The sequence below is a fragment of the Zingiber officinale genome, chromosome 2A, assembly GCF_018446385.1.
Source record: "Zingiber officinale cultivar Zhangliang chromosome 2A, Zo_v1.1, whole genome shotgun sequence".
In the NCBI taxonomy this organism is placed as follows: Eukaryota; Viridiplantae; Streptophyta; class Magnoliopsida; order Zingiberales; family Zingiberaceae; genus Zingiber; species Zingiber officinale.
Genome location: NC_055988.1, coordinates 119,993,328 through 120,008,133, shown reverse-complemented (window position 1 = coordinate 120,008,133; position 14,806 = coordinate 119,993,328). Strand labels below are relative to the sequence as shown.

General features: G+C 40.8%; 2 protein-coding genes across 2 annotated transcripts; both read right to left on the bottom strand.

Annotated features, from left to right (window-relative positions):
* Positions 1-116: 116 nt before the first annotated feature.
* Positions 117-656, bottom strand: LOC122043943. The gene has a single exon (XM_042604500.1). It carries the CDS (start codon positions 654-656, stop codon positions 117-119), a length of 540 nt encoding a protein of 179 aa, XP_042460434.1.
* Positions 657-2,590: 1,934 nt separating this feature from the next.
* LOC122042102 (probable mitochondrial adenine nucleotide transporter BTL1) lies at positions 2,591-6,367 on the bottom strand. Its single transcript, XM_042602049.1, has 5 exons — positions 6,159-6,367; positions 5,376-5,470; positions 4,212-4,545; positions 3,208-3,445; positions 2,591-3,098 (listed from the first exon to the last, which is right to left on the bottom strand). The coding sequence occupies exons 1-5, from the start codon at positions 6,324-6,326 to the stop codon at positions 2,848-2,850; spliced, it is 1,086 nt and encodes a 361-aa protein (XP_042457983.1). The 5' UTR covers positions 6,327-6,367; the 3' UTR covers positions 2,591-2,847.
* Between the last annotated feature and the right edge of the window lie 8,439 nt (positions 6,368-14,806).

Below are 14,806 nucleotides of genomic sequence, written 5' to 3'. Positions count from 1 at the left end.
ATCGAGCAAAAGAATTCAATGATCACTAATAGCTCGCAATAAGATACGAATTACGATCGCATGCACGTATGTAGATTAGATAGATATCGAATGGCGTCTACATAATCGACGAGCACTCAATTGTGCAAGCGGTCGACGAGGGCCTGAACGACGGCACACAGATTCTTGACCACTTCGTTCATCTCCGCCACCTTGGTTTTTTCCGGGAACAGCGCGTGCTTGCAGCCTTCCTCGCAGGTCTCCACGTCGGCCACGGCCGCGGCCACGAAGCGCTTTACGTCCGGGTACTTGTTCGACTCCATGGCGCCCGTCGAGTCGTCCAGCTGCTCCACCGCGTCGATGTAACTCTCCGCGCAGTCGTTGAGGCACTGCTGCCACGTCGAGTCGTTGACGGCGGCCTCCAGGGTATTGTCGATGTAGGTCGAGGTGCTGGAGGCCGTCGAGGCGGCGGCGCGGATCGCGAGCTCGGCGATGTGGTGGGCGTCGGCGCTGTGGCTCTCGGGCATCAAGGAGAGGTGATCCACGCACAACTTGGGGAAGAGCGTGTGCGCGCAGGTCTCCTGAAGGGTGCTCGGAGACGGAGGATCTTCCGCCAAGGCGAGGGACGCCACGGCGACGTGGAGGAGGAGCAGGACAAGGTTGGTGAGGACGGCCATGGCTTATTCTTGTTCGTTGCAACCTTCTTCTTGTTCTTGAGATTAAAGAGAGAGAGAGAGAAGAGAGAACAATTCAACAAATGTTCTTTTATCGGTGTGAGATTTTGAGTTTCTGATTATTTTCGGAGATCAATGGGAGATTGTGGTGCATTGGGGAACGAAATTGTTGGGAGACCACAAAAGACTAGTTCTATAAGATTATTTTGGAAGTTTTTTTTAAAAAAAAAAACTATTTTGGAGAACAAGCTTAAATCATTGAAACCGGTGTATTTAATTACTCATCTAATTAATGGCGCATTTCCAAAATAATTGTAGCTGATGGTGTCACCTCCCGATGACTCGGGCTCCTCTCCCTTCCTATCTCTCGAGTCACAGTTGTGTCTGTGGTCCAGCCGGCTGAGACCGAGGTCCTACGAGTCAACATGCGTTTGTGGGCGCTGGCATGGCCGTTGTGATCTCTCCGACGGTTAAGTTAGGTTTAAGCTGAACTTAAAGCCTCACAGGTGGGCGCAAGGGAGAAGAGGGATGAGCCAAATGCTCTACGTAGGAGAAGAAAATCATACTTTTAACTTACCATCTACGCAGAGGATAGGGAGGCCTATATGCATAGGTGATGGTCAAATCCAACTCCTCCCAGTCAGTCCATCTAACACATTCTACTTGGTTCACTTGACTCTTTGGATCGGCCCACCTGATTCCTCCGACTCGGTCCATCCGACGTCTTACGATCGGCCACAAAACTCCTCTGACTTGGTTCACCAGATGCCTTAAGATCGACTCACCAAACTTCGCTGACTCGATTAACTCGACTCCTCGGACTTACACCCTCTGACTCCTCGGGATCGGCCCACTAGACTCCTCTGACTTGATCCACCTCAAGATCAACCCATTGGACTCCTTCAACTCAATACAACTCGACTCCTCGGACTTAGACCCTCCGGCTCCTCAAGATTGGTCCACCAAACTCCTCCAACTCAATCAACCCGACTCATTGGACTCAGACACTACAACTCCTTTGGATCGACTCCCCCAAACTTCATCTTCAACTCGGCCTCGTCTTCTTATCCATCCTGGGTGCAGGCTCACAACCTAAATGGTTTCATTCATAGAACCTTTTCTCTCGTGGATGTGGAGAACGGGTCAGGTATCGAGAGAACATGTGTAATAGAAGCATACATTTCAGAACATGTGGTGAACAACCGTGCATGTCCTGGAGAGACTTGCATATTCACAACCTTCTAAAGAGCTGCTCACACCCGCAAGGACAAGTACGCGTGCACATACATTGAAACTCTACTACTGCTCCATTGTTTTGCATCTACCTCTAACCTTCCATGCTAATTTGAACGTCATAGTAGTCATGTCGAGTCCAACCTTGACACTCATTCTAATCTCTTGTTAAGTGTTTGTAACAACTTTATGACCCCTTTTGTCATCGTGTCATCTATAACCTTCTTGATGATAGTTACTTTTCGCTGACTCACCCGAGAGCGATCTCAAACAAGAATACCATCGTTGAGCCTTATATAGCCGATTGATGGTAATATTCACGTGGCCTGACACGCTAGCCACGCAAATTGCCATACACGCTGCATAATCCACTACACGAACGGAGAGCCAGGAGTCGGCTGGTCGAGTGGAAAGAGGTTGGGCACTAGAGGGGACAACGACGAAGTCAGCATGGTCGGGCTATTGGCCAGGTGTTACACTTGAGTTTAACCATCTCTAAAGGGCTAGTTTTGCACAACATTGTACGGTGACTGCAATTGTAAAGAATTGTCTAAGGTTAAGGTCGAAGAGAACCAGTTCGGTAAGGGAGTCTCCCCTAGAGGGAGCTCTTGTACACGAGCATTGATGGGGCAAGACCCCAAGGAGGTGACGAATCTTTGGCTCGGTGTTCATCCAACACACATCACAATGGAAGTGGCAAATGCTTGAACATGAATGAGAAGGAAATAACTACTTTTTTCATTCAACAAGCAATCGATACAATAGAAGCAAAGTCTACAGATCGAATTCCAGAGTCAAAAATTTTCAACAGCCTCTTACAATATGATGTTATCAGTACTCTTTTGTTTCTCAATCTGCAGCAGGTGAAATTGTGAGAAAAAAAAAGGCATCACCCTCCACAGAGTAGCCACGATGGAATTGCAATAAGCAGCGATCGATGGCAAGAATCTTTTTTGCAAATTTAAATGTGAGGTCGGTCGGCCAGCAGAATTTCCTTCCATGCTTCATAGAACATCCAAGTGATCCCTGATGCAGGCATCACCTTCAAGCAGCTGGCGCCCCAACCTCTGTACAAGCCCAGCAAGCCCTCCTCGTGAACAACCTCAGACAATGCAGCCGCCATGTGAGGTGGGCATTTTCCTCTCAGGGATCCGACCATTAGCCGCTTTCTTGCAACTTCTAGTGGAAAGCTGATTGTGCTTGCCACAAAACCTGACAATAAAAATTGGTTGCGGTCAGCTAAATGATTCGAGCAATGCAAACTAATAGATGCGGCTATAATCTCATTAAGTTACTTATGTGGCTGCACTTGAATACATACCAGAAAGAGCGCCTACCATCAGCAGCTCTGCACGGTTCAATGACTTCTTCTGCTTGGCTTTGCAGTAATGAGTTTTCATGGTATCATACATGAAGTAGTAGCATGTACTGTATGGAAGCATGCCGATTAATGTTGGCGATAAACCAGCATACAGACCGCCAATCCCATCATTCTTATATATCTTAGTAAGAGCGAGAGTGATGCTGGGGTAAACTTCTCGATTCACAGTCAAACGATCCTGTAATTGTTGGACAGAAAGTAAGATAAGCAAATGTATCCATGTTAAAAAGAGTACATCAAAGCAACAGATTAAAAGCATTAACTGAAACAGAACGCTGTAAAACCATCAAAAGAAGTCTTTTTTTTTTTATGAGAAAGGAATCGTGCACGATAAGTATTAGGGATTGAGAACAGAAACACAGCAGCTGACAACTTTCCTTAGAGCCATATCTTGTCCTTTTTTGCACAAGGTAAGTATAAAGCCATATCTTGTTGAAGAAACAAACTGATTGAACAATATAATTCGTAACCTAGACATTGATTCAGAAACTATAATTCTGCAATTAATGTAAACCCAAACAAGCGGATTTCTCGTCTATCTGAAACTCAGCTATCAGGCACAGCAAGTTATCATCATCACAAGGAAGATAATCAGTATATAAGTAGGTTTAATAGCAGGGTTGGAATCACTTTCTCAACATCAAAAAAGCCATCAATCCATACAAATTTTCAGAGCCATAAAAAGTTATATCTACAAAATTGTGTATAATTAAATGAAAACATTCACTCTTTAGTGTGTACAAAAACACAAAGACATCTGGGCATGGTAATAATCCAACATGGAGTTCTTAAAGAACTGCAAATCTAAGTGAATAACATAAGAGTAGGAAAAGAAGTCGTCGTCAATGGCTTAACTGGGCTTCTGACACAGGAAAACTTTTCTAATATTTTTAAAACAGCAAATGATGGATCAGCATTGGTTTTTGCATCATGATCTAATATACCTTTAGAACCTCAAGAGGATGACAGATGATTGTGCTCACAATACCAGCAGCAGCTCCACCAACAGCAATTGGAGACATACACAGAAAGGACAAATCTAGATTCATTGGACCAATCTCTAACTTTGGGCTTCCATCCTCCTTCCATTTCTCTTGTACAGATGTCACAGAACGTTTTACACATTCAAATGTACCAAGCTCAATTGCTTGCGTAGGTATTATGCGAAGCATGTTAACAGTGTTTCCTGCCCAAAGCCCCCTCCAACCATTCTCTTCCATAATTTCTAGAAAGCTACCAGCAATATGTTTGGATCCAACTCCGACTACCATCCTCGTCCTGCAACAGTGCCATTGTTGTCCAATCCACTTCAGATGAAATTCATAACAAAATCAAGTAACCAGCATACTGAAACATGCACAAAAAAATCATGAAAAACAAAATCAACTTTCACCGACATAGCTTCCCATTTTGAAACTGCATATGCTCGCTATTCAATTAAATCAGATAGCAACAAAAAGAAGATACAAGACAGCAGCTTCTTGAGAAGTTACAATAAAAATAAATCATTAGACACAATGAAAACAATTTAGCTCATAATACATGAGGATCTAGACCAACTTTTAATAGTTTTGCAAAAAAACAAAAAAAAAAAAAAAGAGTGATACGGTGAAACGCGTAGAACAAGTAACCCCTGGGATGTATCTTACAGTAATATAGACACAATTCGAGAAGCATCAAGATTCAAAGGCAAAATATACAAATGATGAACAAAATGCCGCACAGAGTAGTTTTAGACATTTATACTCCTCCATCTTATACTACCATGCTGACTAAAATGTATAACATAATAGTAACTGATTCTACTAACAGTGGCAGTAACATATTGAAACTAGTCAACCTTATCAAGGGCCACAGTTAAATCTTTATGGAACTATACTTATCAGTTAATTACAAAATTTTACTTAGTATGATGTAATTACCCACATAGATAGATGGCACAATAAGTTTCATCAAAATGTGCAAATCTATATCCCATATTCCCATGCAAGAACCAACTTCCCCAAAATAACACGTAAATATGAAATGAGATCTATCACAGCTAAGTAAATGCGACTATTTGTTTATGATAAAAGTGCTAAAATAGAGTCAAACAAGAAGAACCAGACCTGATAGTCTCTAGAGGAGCAAGAACAGCTTTAGTCATAGCACCAGCTAATGCTCCGCTAACAAATTCGCCAACTTCTCTACGCCTAAAGAAGTTCTGGGACAAAACAAACGACCGAAATTACATCCGTTAAACCACAGCCTAAAGTGGAAAACGATTACGTGTATATTCAATTTTTCCAACAACAGAGAGTGTCGAAATAATAAAATATTTTTTCGAGAGTTCGACCAAAAATAAGGAGTGCCAATATAAGCATATGAACAGACAGCATCTATCTCTGGTTAGAGATCGTGTCAAAATAGATGTTAGAAAATAAGAACAAAAGTATATTATAACTTGAAAGAAGGTTTTTTTAACTGTGAGATGCATAAAAAGGTAATACTAAAACCCAAGCAAAAGGGGATTTGATCACTTTACCATGAAGAACAGTCATAATAAATGAAAAAGAACAAGGACAGTACGTTCTGAACGCAGAGCCAAATGGCAACAAAAAGTGCGATTTTCATGACTAATTGGAAATAAAAGGATATGAACTCGAAAAAAGTGCAACCTGGAGTGACAAAGAAAAGAGAAATATCAAAAAGACAAAACCTTGCGCTTAGGATCTGAAAACAGAACGAGATCCTTCATTACACCAGCCGATTGAGAATAAAAAAAGATCTTTAAATCGAAAGCAAGGCGACTTTGACCAGAAGAACAAGAGTAATCAAAGGGCAAGAACCAAAAACCATCGGATCAAAAAGGAAGAAAACAAAAACAAAAATAATCGGAGAAAAAAACAAACCTTGAACGCGACACCAATATCGGGGCCCTGGAAACCGAGCTCGACGGCCGCGGGGGCGACCTTGTCAACCCCTACCTCCTTCGGAACCGGCATCACATCGCCGCATGCATCGGCTAAACCCAGAACGACCACCTCCCGCTTCTTCCGTGACTCCGCCTCCAAATTCATCGCATCCGACGGCTCGGCCACCTCTCTCTTTATTTCCTCTTTTAAAGCTAGGGAATGTTTATTTTTTACCCCCATGATTTATCTGCTTTGTAAAAATCACCACGTTAAAATTTAATACCTAAATTTTGAACTCTGTTTTAACAATAAACTTAAATATTATGGTTAAAATGAAATTATCTCTTAAACCTGATAAAATTAACGTCGATGGCTGCCCAAAAAGGCACGGTCTTAGTTACATGCTTTTCAAGGAGGGAATTATCAAAATCCTTTAAATGAAATACCTTAATTTATTTACTTAAAATGCAAAACATGTTTTTATCCCATTACGTGGGGACTGGCCTTCATTCTTACCCGCTTTCAGACCTTCTTTTGATTAGACACAAGACTTAGTGCCCACGTTAGATTTTTCGTCTACCAGTGGTATCCAGTGAGGCTTGAAAAATGGTGAGATTTGTGCGATAGGAATACTCTTTTCCGAGAAAGCAATAATTGGGCCAAAGGAACCGCGTCAGAATCAATTATTATTTAAATGTTTTTATTTAAAAAACAATTATTTTAAAATTTTCCGCACCTGAGTTGGCGAGTTTAGATATTATCCCAACTTTCATAATACCAAAATCACTACTTGATCTCCTGAATATATTTAAACCCTCGGAATAGCGTAAATGAGATTAGTAAATTTTTTAAATTTATTAAAACTTAATAATAAAATATCCTTAATATATCTATATCCTCAATTCATTAATGTAAATTATGAACAATAAATTTTTTAATTAATAGAATAAAAATTTAGAAATATGCTTTCAATTTAATCTATTAAATTTAAATTTGAGGACATAAATATATCAAAAGGTTTCAAAAGTACATTGATGTTTCAATCTAAACTGATTGATAAACTTATATATTTCGGAATATAATAAATAATTTGAGTATTATGAGAGTTAAGTAACCTAATTCAGGTAAAAAACTAAACTTATGGTATTTTAATTAATTTTTTATCCTCTGGCTATTTAATGCGAGCATTTGTTTAATTAAAAAAATAATAACACTAATGACAGCCTTTTTTTTTTTTTTTACACTTTGCATTACCATCAAAAGGTGACCACTAAAATCTTTCTCTTGAGGATAAGAATCCATTGAAGGATCTAATACAAAGAACCTACATTAATTGCTATAAGAACACATTTATCAAAAATAGAGAAAAGAAATATTTGTTTCTTTCACAATAGCAACAAATAAAGATTAACTTTAAAAATGCCTACTTTTGCCAAATATAGTGGAGAGAATCTTGGGAAAAAAAGATGTAGATTCACGGGAAGGAAAACCCTAAGATGAAGATGTTAGAAACCGTGGCCAAAAAACTAGAGGAATGTTAAAGAAGAGAGTGTACTAGAAGCAAATAAGAAGATCACCTCAAGGAGAGAATGTGATAATTAAGGGGTCTTTTAAAAAAATGAGCATTTAGTCTAAACTAATTCAAAAGTAGAACCCTTAAAAGTAAGGTTGGCATTCGATATAATTGGATAAGAAATTATTTATGTTCGATCGATAATATCCCTTCTAAGAGATGGTCTTGCTAGTGTTATGCTGCAAATAACCAGCAAGCAGCTTTAAACTGCTGATAAGCATTGTCTGGAAGAAGCCACAGATTTAGAAGAGAAACAAATGCTCGAGAATGTAAGCGATACGGAATGTTACAAGTAGATCCAAAAATAATATAATAGTCAAAGTCAAGATAAGGTGATAGTCAAAGTCAATATAAAGTGGCTGCTAGAGCATCACTCTCATTGTCTCTAGGGTGTAGCACAGCTGGGGGCGCATGGTTTCGTGGTCGAAAGGTCCAGGGTTCGATCCTCGGGGTGTCATTGCCTGGGATTAGCGTCCCGGTAATGCGCTTTCAGCTGTGTACCTGCATTTACCTCCCTCCATATCCGTGGGACCGGCTCTAGGGGGACCGCTGATGTGGCGGTTCCACATTTTTTTTAAAGCATGACTCTCATCATGTCTTAACTCCTCACTCAGCGCCAATGCCTTCAGTATAAAGACGACCGACGTAAGAGCCGATCGGATTTGAAGGATCTAGTACTCTACTTGAAAACAATCGGCCGACACAAAGACCGGTCGAAATTATGACCAACACTACATAACTGTGTTATATAACCGACCGGTTAAAAGGTCAGCCGAGCGTATCTAAGTTTAGTATTTGCTCTCTCAATATATGGTCGAACAACCCAAGAGTCAGACAGGCTGAATGAACCTATCTCTCCGTTCAGTGCCAAGATATACAGATTAAACCCAAACGACCCCAGAGTTGATTGAGCATATGAGATACAACTCCCCATTGCTGCAGTATATTCACTTAGTATATAGCTGGACGAACTTATGGGCTTCAATGTACTACTTATATATTAGTCCTTCTTCATACGATCGATTAGTCATAAAGCTGGTCGTGTTTATAGAGCTCAACGTCCCTATCTCCTACACAAGTCAGTTGATTACAATATCGGTCAGAATAAACTCGTTCGATCTTAATGCACCGATTGACCATATGGAGTCCAACTCCCCACTTCTGCAATATTACTTTCAGTTTACAAACTCAGTCTTATAATACAACTCTCAATATAAAGATGACTGATCCGATAGACGGTTGAACTTATAATACAGGGCTCCCCGTCTAAGGGTAAAATCCCTTATCATATAGTTGGTCGAAAGCAGGGCCGATCGGATTTTTTTAGGAGACAACAGTGTCAGAGAATCACAACAACTCATCAAAGAATAACGATTATTTGTTAGAGAATATTCTTCTATTACAATATACTCATTCAGTGGAATCTTCCTCGAAGGTGATTCTACACCTTCCATTAGCTAACACGTTATGATAATATATTCTCCCAACCGTCTCATTAATGGCGTAAGTTATAAAAGATGGTTCGGACACTGTTAATGGAAGATTCCTCGAAGGGTGTCTGCACACCTTCCAAACTGTACAACTTCCATTACCCAACAGTTTCTGACAACTAATATTCCTTGTCACTTCATTATTATGGAGGTTATGAAAGGTGATATAAAAAGGGGAGGTCCTCTCCGTTGACGAGATATGCAATACATTCTAAACCAACTTTAAATCATGCACTCGCATTTTACTGTGGTCCTTCTCCATTTTTTCGCTTGGCCACCTTATTGACTTAAGCGTCGAAGGACCTGCGCCAGGGACCTCTTCTCTGGTCCTCACTTTAACATTTCGTTGGACCTCAATCGTGTGTGCAGAGAGGAAGAAGGCACTCGGAGCCCCTTTTCGCTCCAGTTTGTAACTTTTTCTCCAGTTCAAGGTCTTCTCCAAGTCAACAACAGCGTCACCTACCCAACGCGTCATCTCCATCGCTTTCACACATGATCAAATTTGGTATCGTCTATGGGAACTTTCATCTGAATCTAAAATGTAGAGATGGAAGAAGATGAACTATTCACCACTGTTACCCTGTCTTAGGAAGATTTCGAGTTGCTGGTAGCCACTCGAGCACAAAGGTTAATGCAACAACAACAAGCGACTGCCGTTGGTACATTGCCGCACGACTCGGCCGCGTCGGGGACGGGTCCTCACACTAAACGAGGAACTCGAGTAGAAAGCTCAACTGGGTTTCAGCCAATTCCTCCTCCACCAGTGGCTAGCTTCGTACAACCAGCCATACAACCAATAAACCTATTGCATGTGCTACCATCCGTGATAGCATATCACCGAGTACTATTCCGCACTCCTCTTGAGGAGATGGGTCGAGAAGAAAGGTTTCAAGTATCGTCTTCTAGAGATGCATCTGTGCGCGATTTGCGAAAGGGAAAGCCCCGATGGGCGACAACTCTCCTGGACAAATCAGCATGTCGTTCTCGTAAGAGATATTGGAGGATAAATTGTCCAATCATTTCTAGCCCTTGGCGATTGGAGAATATAGAGGGGTCACTAACCCAGAAGACCACCTCCTCAAGTTTGAAAATGTTGCTATCCTCCATCAGTATACAGATGGGGTAAAGTATCAAGTGTTCCTTACTACACTCTCAGGCTCGACACAAAAATGGTTTAATTAGTTTCTTGCTGAGTCCATCTGCTGCTTCAAGAATTTCCACAAGGCTTTCCTTCACAATTTCGCTAGCAGCCGCAGGTACCATAAGACTACATTAAGCTTATTTTCACTCAAGCAAGAGCCCAAGGAGACGCTCAGGACCTACATCAAAAAATTCAACTAGGTGACCATGGACGTCCCCTCAACCACCCCTGAGATTCAAGTGAGCATCTTTTCACAAGGACTCATAGACAACGAGTTCTTTCACTCCCTGATTAAGAAGCTGTACGAACGAAAAGACTCGGGGGGGGGGGGGGGGGCGGGGTCAATAACGTTCGTCGAAAAATTACAAGCAAATTAAAAATAAGTACGCTGTGGAAGAAAAGAAAACAATGCTATCAAACCAAGTTTTACTTGGCTCGGAGCCTTCGACGACTCCTACTCCAAGGCTCACACTCGTCGATTACTTTCGTTAGGCAATCACTATCAGTTCGCACAAAGTGTTACAATAATTGAGTACAAGAATTGGAAATAAAAGTTAACGACAAACAGAAAGGAAACAAAGTACAGTCTCTCGTTCCATGAACTTCAGAGTAACCTTTCGATGTTGTCGGAGCCTTTTCGGAGAAGCACGCAAGAGAGAAACTTGAAGTAGTTGTTTTGAAGCTCCTGGTCGAAGGCCTTTAAATAGGCCCATTCCGGGCGCCTGGAACCCCTCCAGATCCCTGGACCACGTGGCTCGGCCAGTCGACGTGTTTTACATCAGCTTGTGGATGAATTTTATGGTCCGGGAGCTTGGATCACAAGGCGCCCCAAGCACTTACTCGAGCGGGACTGGTCTGGCCGCCCGGACCCTTTTTTCAGTTCCCTTCCTATAAAAAAAAAGGGTTAGCCCTGGGCAACAAAAATATGTTCATTCTGCAAAACAAAGTTAGTACAACTCAGCAGATAGAAGTAGTAATTAGAACCTGTCTCCTCGCGATCAAGATCTAGTCAAGATCTCAATTTAGGTTTTCCAAATGGGCCTAAGTTGGATCGACGCCTACAGTTCCCTCAACGGGGAACGCATCCTCACTAGATCTCTCCTCCAGTTGCTTACCTTCATTTATCTGTTGGTTGCTACTCGGAAAACCTAATGGTTCCACTGTACAAAAATTTTGTACAAAGGTCTGAACCTTTTCCTAGCTACCATGTGTTCTTTTATATTAAACTTGGATCGTCTGCGGAACTTAACACGTTTGATCCAAAGTTTAATCTATTTGTTCTTTTAAGTTTAGACTTGGATCTCCTGCGGAACTTAACACATTTGATCCAAATCACATAGGTTATTAATTCCATTAAATATTAATTTCCAAAATTGGCTTCCAGGACTGCATGGCGAGGCACATGACCTTCTTGGATATGGGAACAACCACCACCGCCTAGACAAAGCCTTTTAAGGAAAGCTAATATTTAATTTCCTTAAATAACTTTAAGTCAACCGAAAAGAACAATCCAATCACAAGGAAAAGAAAAACAAAAGAACACAACATCGAAAACAAATTCGAAATACTAGAATCACATGGCTCTTGTATTTGGTATTTTACAAAGGAATAAAACTAGTATGATGCGGAAATTAAATACTAGTATACCTTTTCTTTTGCAAGCAAAAACCTCTAGGTCTTCTACCGTATTCCTCTTCTAACCTCGGACGTTGTGTGAGCAACGATCTTCCGAGATGAGAAACCACCAAAGCACCTTCTTCTCCTCCTTGCAAGGTTCGGCCAAAACAAGAGCACCTCCAAGGATGAAGAGAGAACACCACCAATGCTCCAAGGGATGCAAGCTTTCTCTCCTTCTTCTCCAAGCTAGAAATCGGCCACCACTTGATCTCCAAGAGGAGAGAAAGTTTCGGCCACAAGGATGGAGAGAAGAGAAAGAGAAGTGACGGCCACACCAAGGAAGAAAAGAGGGAGAAAATAATAGAGGTTGTTCATCTTGAAGGCTCCCGAAACCCCCTCTTTTATAATCTTTAGCTTTGGCAAATAAGTAAATTTAATTACAATAAAATTTTCTTAACTTTCCTTGACATGAATTAATTAAGAAAAATTAAATAAAATTTCCTAATTAATTATATCATGGTCGGCCACCTCATGGAGAGCAAACAAGGTAATTTTCAATTAACAATTAAAAATTCCTTATTTGTCTTCGGAAATTTTAAAAAATAAAATTTCCTTTTAAAATCCCTTCATGGTTGATAAAAAGAAATCTCTATAATTTTAATTTTTCAACATGTGAATAATTTACAAAGGAGAAAAATAAAATATCTTTCTAATCTACAAATAAGGAAATAGATTTAATCTCTTTCTTTAATCTTTTGTAAAACCTTATAAAAGAGATATTTTAATTTTAAATCTCTCCAATAAATTATATCTTTCACATAAGAAAAATTTAAAATTAAAATTCTTTTTTAATTTAATAGGGCCGACCACCTTAGCTTGGGTTCAAGCTAGGGCCGGCCACCCATGGACCAAGGCTTGGCCGGCCCTAGCTTGATCCACAAGCTAGCTTGGCCGGCCCCCTACACCATGGGTATGAAGGTGGGTATAGTACTCTATAAATAAGAGGCTATGATAGGGACCGAGAGGAGGAATTGGTTTTGGTCTCCCGATAAAATTAAGCATCCCGTGTTCGCCCCGAACACACAACTTAATTTTATCAATAATAATTCATTCAACTAGAGAACTATTATTGAACTACCGCACCAATCCCAAATTACATTTTTGGGCTCCTTCTTATTATAAGTGTGTTAGTCTCCCTGTGTTTAAGATGTCGAATGCCCACTAATTAAGTGAGTTACTGACAACTCATTTAATTAATATCTTAGTCCAAGAATAGTACCACTCAACCTTATCGTCATGTCGGACTAAGTCCACCTGCAGGGTTTAACATGACAATCCTTATGAGCTCTTCTTGGGGACATTATCAACCTAGATCACTAGGACACAATTTCCTTCTATAATCAACAACACATTATAAGTGATATCATTTCCCAACTTATCGGGCTTATTGATTTATCGAACTAAATCTCACCCATTGATAAATTAAAGAAATAAATATCAAATATATGTGCTTGTTATTATATTAGGATTAAGAGCACACACTTCCATAATAACTGAGGTCTTTGTTCCTTTATAAAGTCAGTATAAAAGAAACGACCTCTAATGGTCCTACTCAATACACTCTAAGTGTACTAGTGTAATTATATAGTTAAGATAAACTAATTCCTAATTACACTACGACCTTCCAATGGTTTGTTCCTTTCTATTTTGGTCGTGAGCTACTGTTTATAATTTATAAGGTACTGATAACATCATCTTCTGTATGTGACACCACATACTATATTATCTACAATATAAATTAATTGAACAACTACAAACAAATGTAGATAATTTGACCAAATATGATTCTTTATTCAAAATAAATATTTACAAAAGCTTAGGCTTTCAGTATACACTCTAACATTATCAACTGCACTCACTTGACTTGTCTTTGACCCACCAGGTCTTCCCGCCAGTTGTCAAGTCCACAGATTCAACTGGACTTCGGCTGGTTGTCAGGTCTCGCGGATCCAACCGGACTTCCCGCAGATATCGGGCCCTGCGGACCTATCTGGACTTCCCACCAGCTATCAGGTCCTGCAGACCTAGCTATATTTCAGCCTGGTGTCAGGTCCTTCAAACCAGTCAACTCCTGCACACTTGATAGAAAGGTTAGACAAACAACACATCTAACTTTAACATATTTGTCATACATCAAAATCAAATTATTAATGCAACTTGCACCAATAGAAGTCTCCAAGGGACTTCAATCATCTACTTGGTCGGGCGACCAAGTATATTAATGTAGAAGAAGTTCAATCTGCTCGGAAGGAGGCCCTCACACCCACTCCAGTGTCTGCCCTCGAGCACTGAGCTCCCCTTCCTCTTCCTCACAAGGGTCCCTAGGCAACACCCCAACCATAACAGCATGAGTCGCAGCTGCAAGTTGTCCAGCATGTGTGGAGCCTAAGCGAAAAAGATTCCCTGAACCCCCTAGATGGGCTCCATCAAAATTATGTACATATCACCGATGGAAGACACATGATACTCAAAATTATTATCATTACAATCTAGAGAAAAGTTAGGCAGCTAACCAAGGGTTCCACCGTCGTTCGCCATCTCCTAACCATCGACGCTCTCAACGGTCGAACAACCTACCCCGAAGAAATTACCAGGGCACCGAGAGGCGTCAAAGACCCCCGGTCGTGGCTCGGGTGCAGCAGGAGCATCCCTCAATACGACAAGAGAAAAGCTATAATAATGCCGCTAGGGGCTTATTGGGATGATCGTCAGAGGTCTTACTGGCAGAGAGTCCAATCAAATGAGGAAGTCGCACGCCCGTCGA

Bases quoted from the DNA above. Each gene is read 5' to 3' on its own strand.
- LOC122043943 (XM_042604500.1), bottom strand. From the start codon at position 656: ATGGCCGTCCTCACCAACCTTGTCCTGCTCCTCCTCCACGTCGCCGTG.
- LOC122042102 (XM_042602049.1), bottom strand. From the start codon at position 6,326: ATGAATTTGGAGGCGGAGTCACGGAAGAAGCGGGAGGTGGTCGTTCTG. The intron at 4,546-5,375 runs GTCTGGTTCTTC...GCACTGTTGCAG, and splicing joins GCTCCTCTAGAGACTATCAG to GACGAGGATGGTAGTCGGAG. The intron at 3,099-3,207 runs GTATGTATTCAA...TTTTATTGTCAG, and splicing joins GATGGTAGGCGCTCTTTCTG to GTTTTGTGGCAAGCACAATC.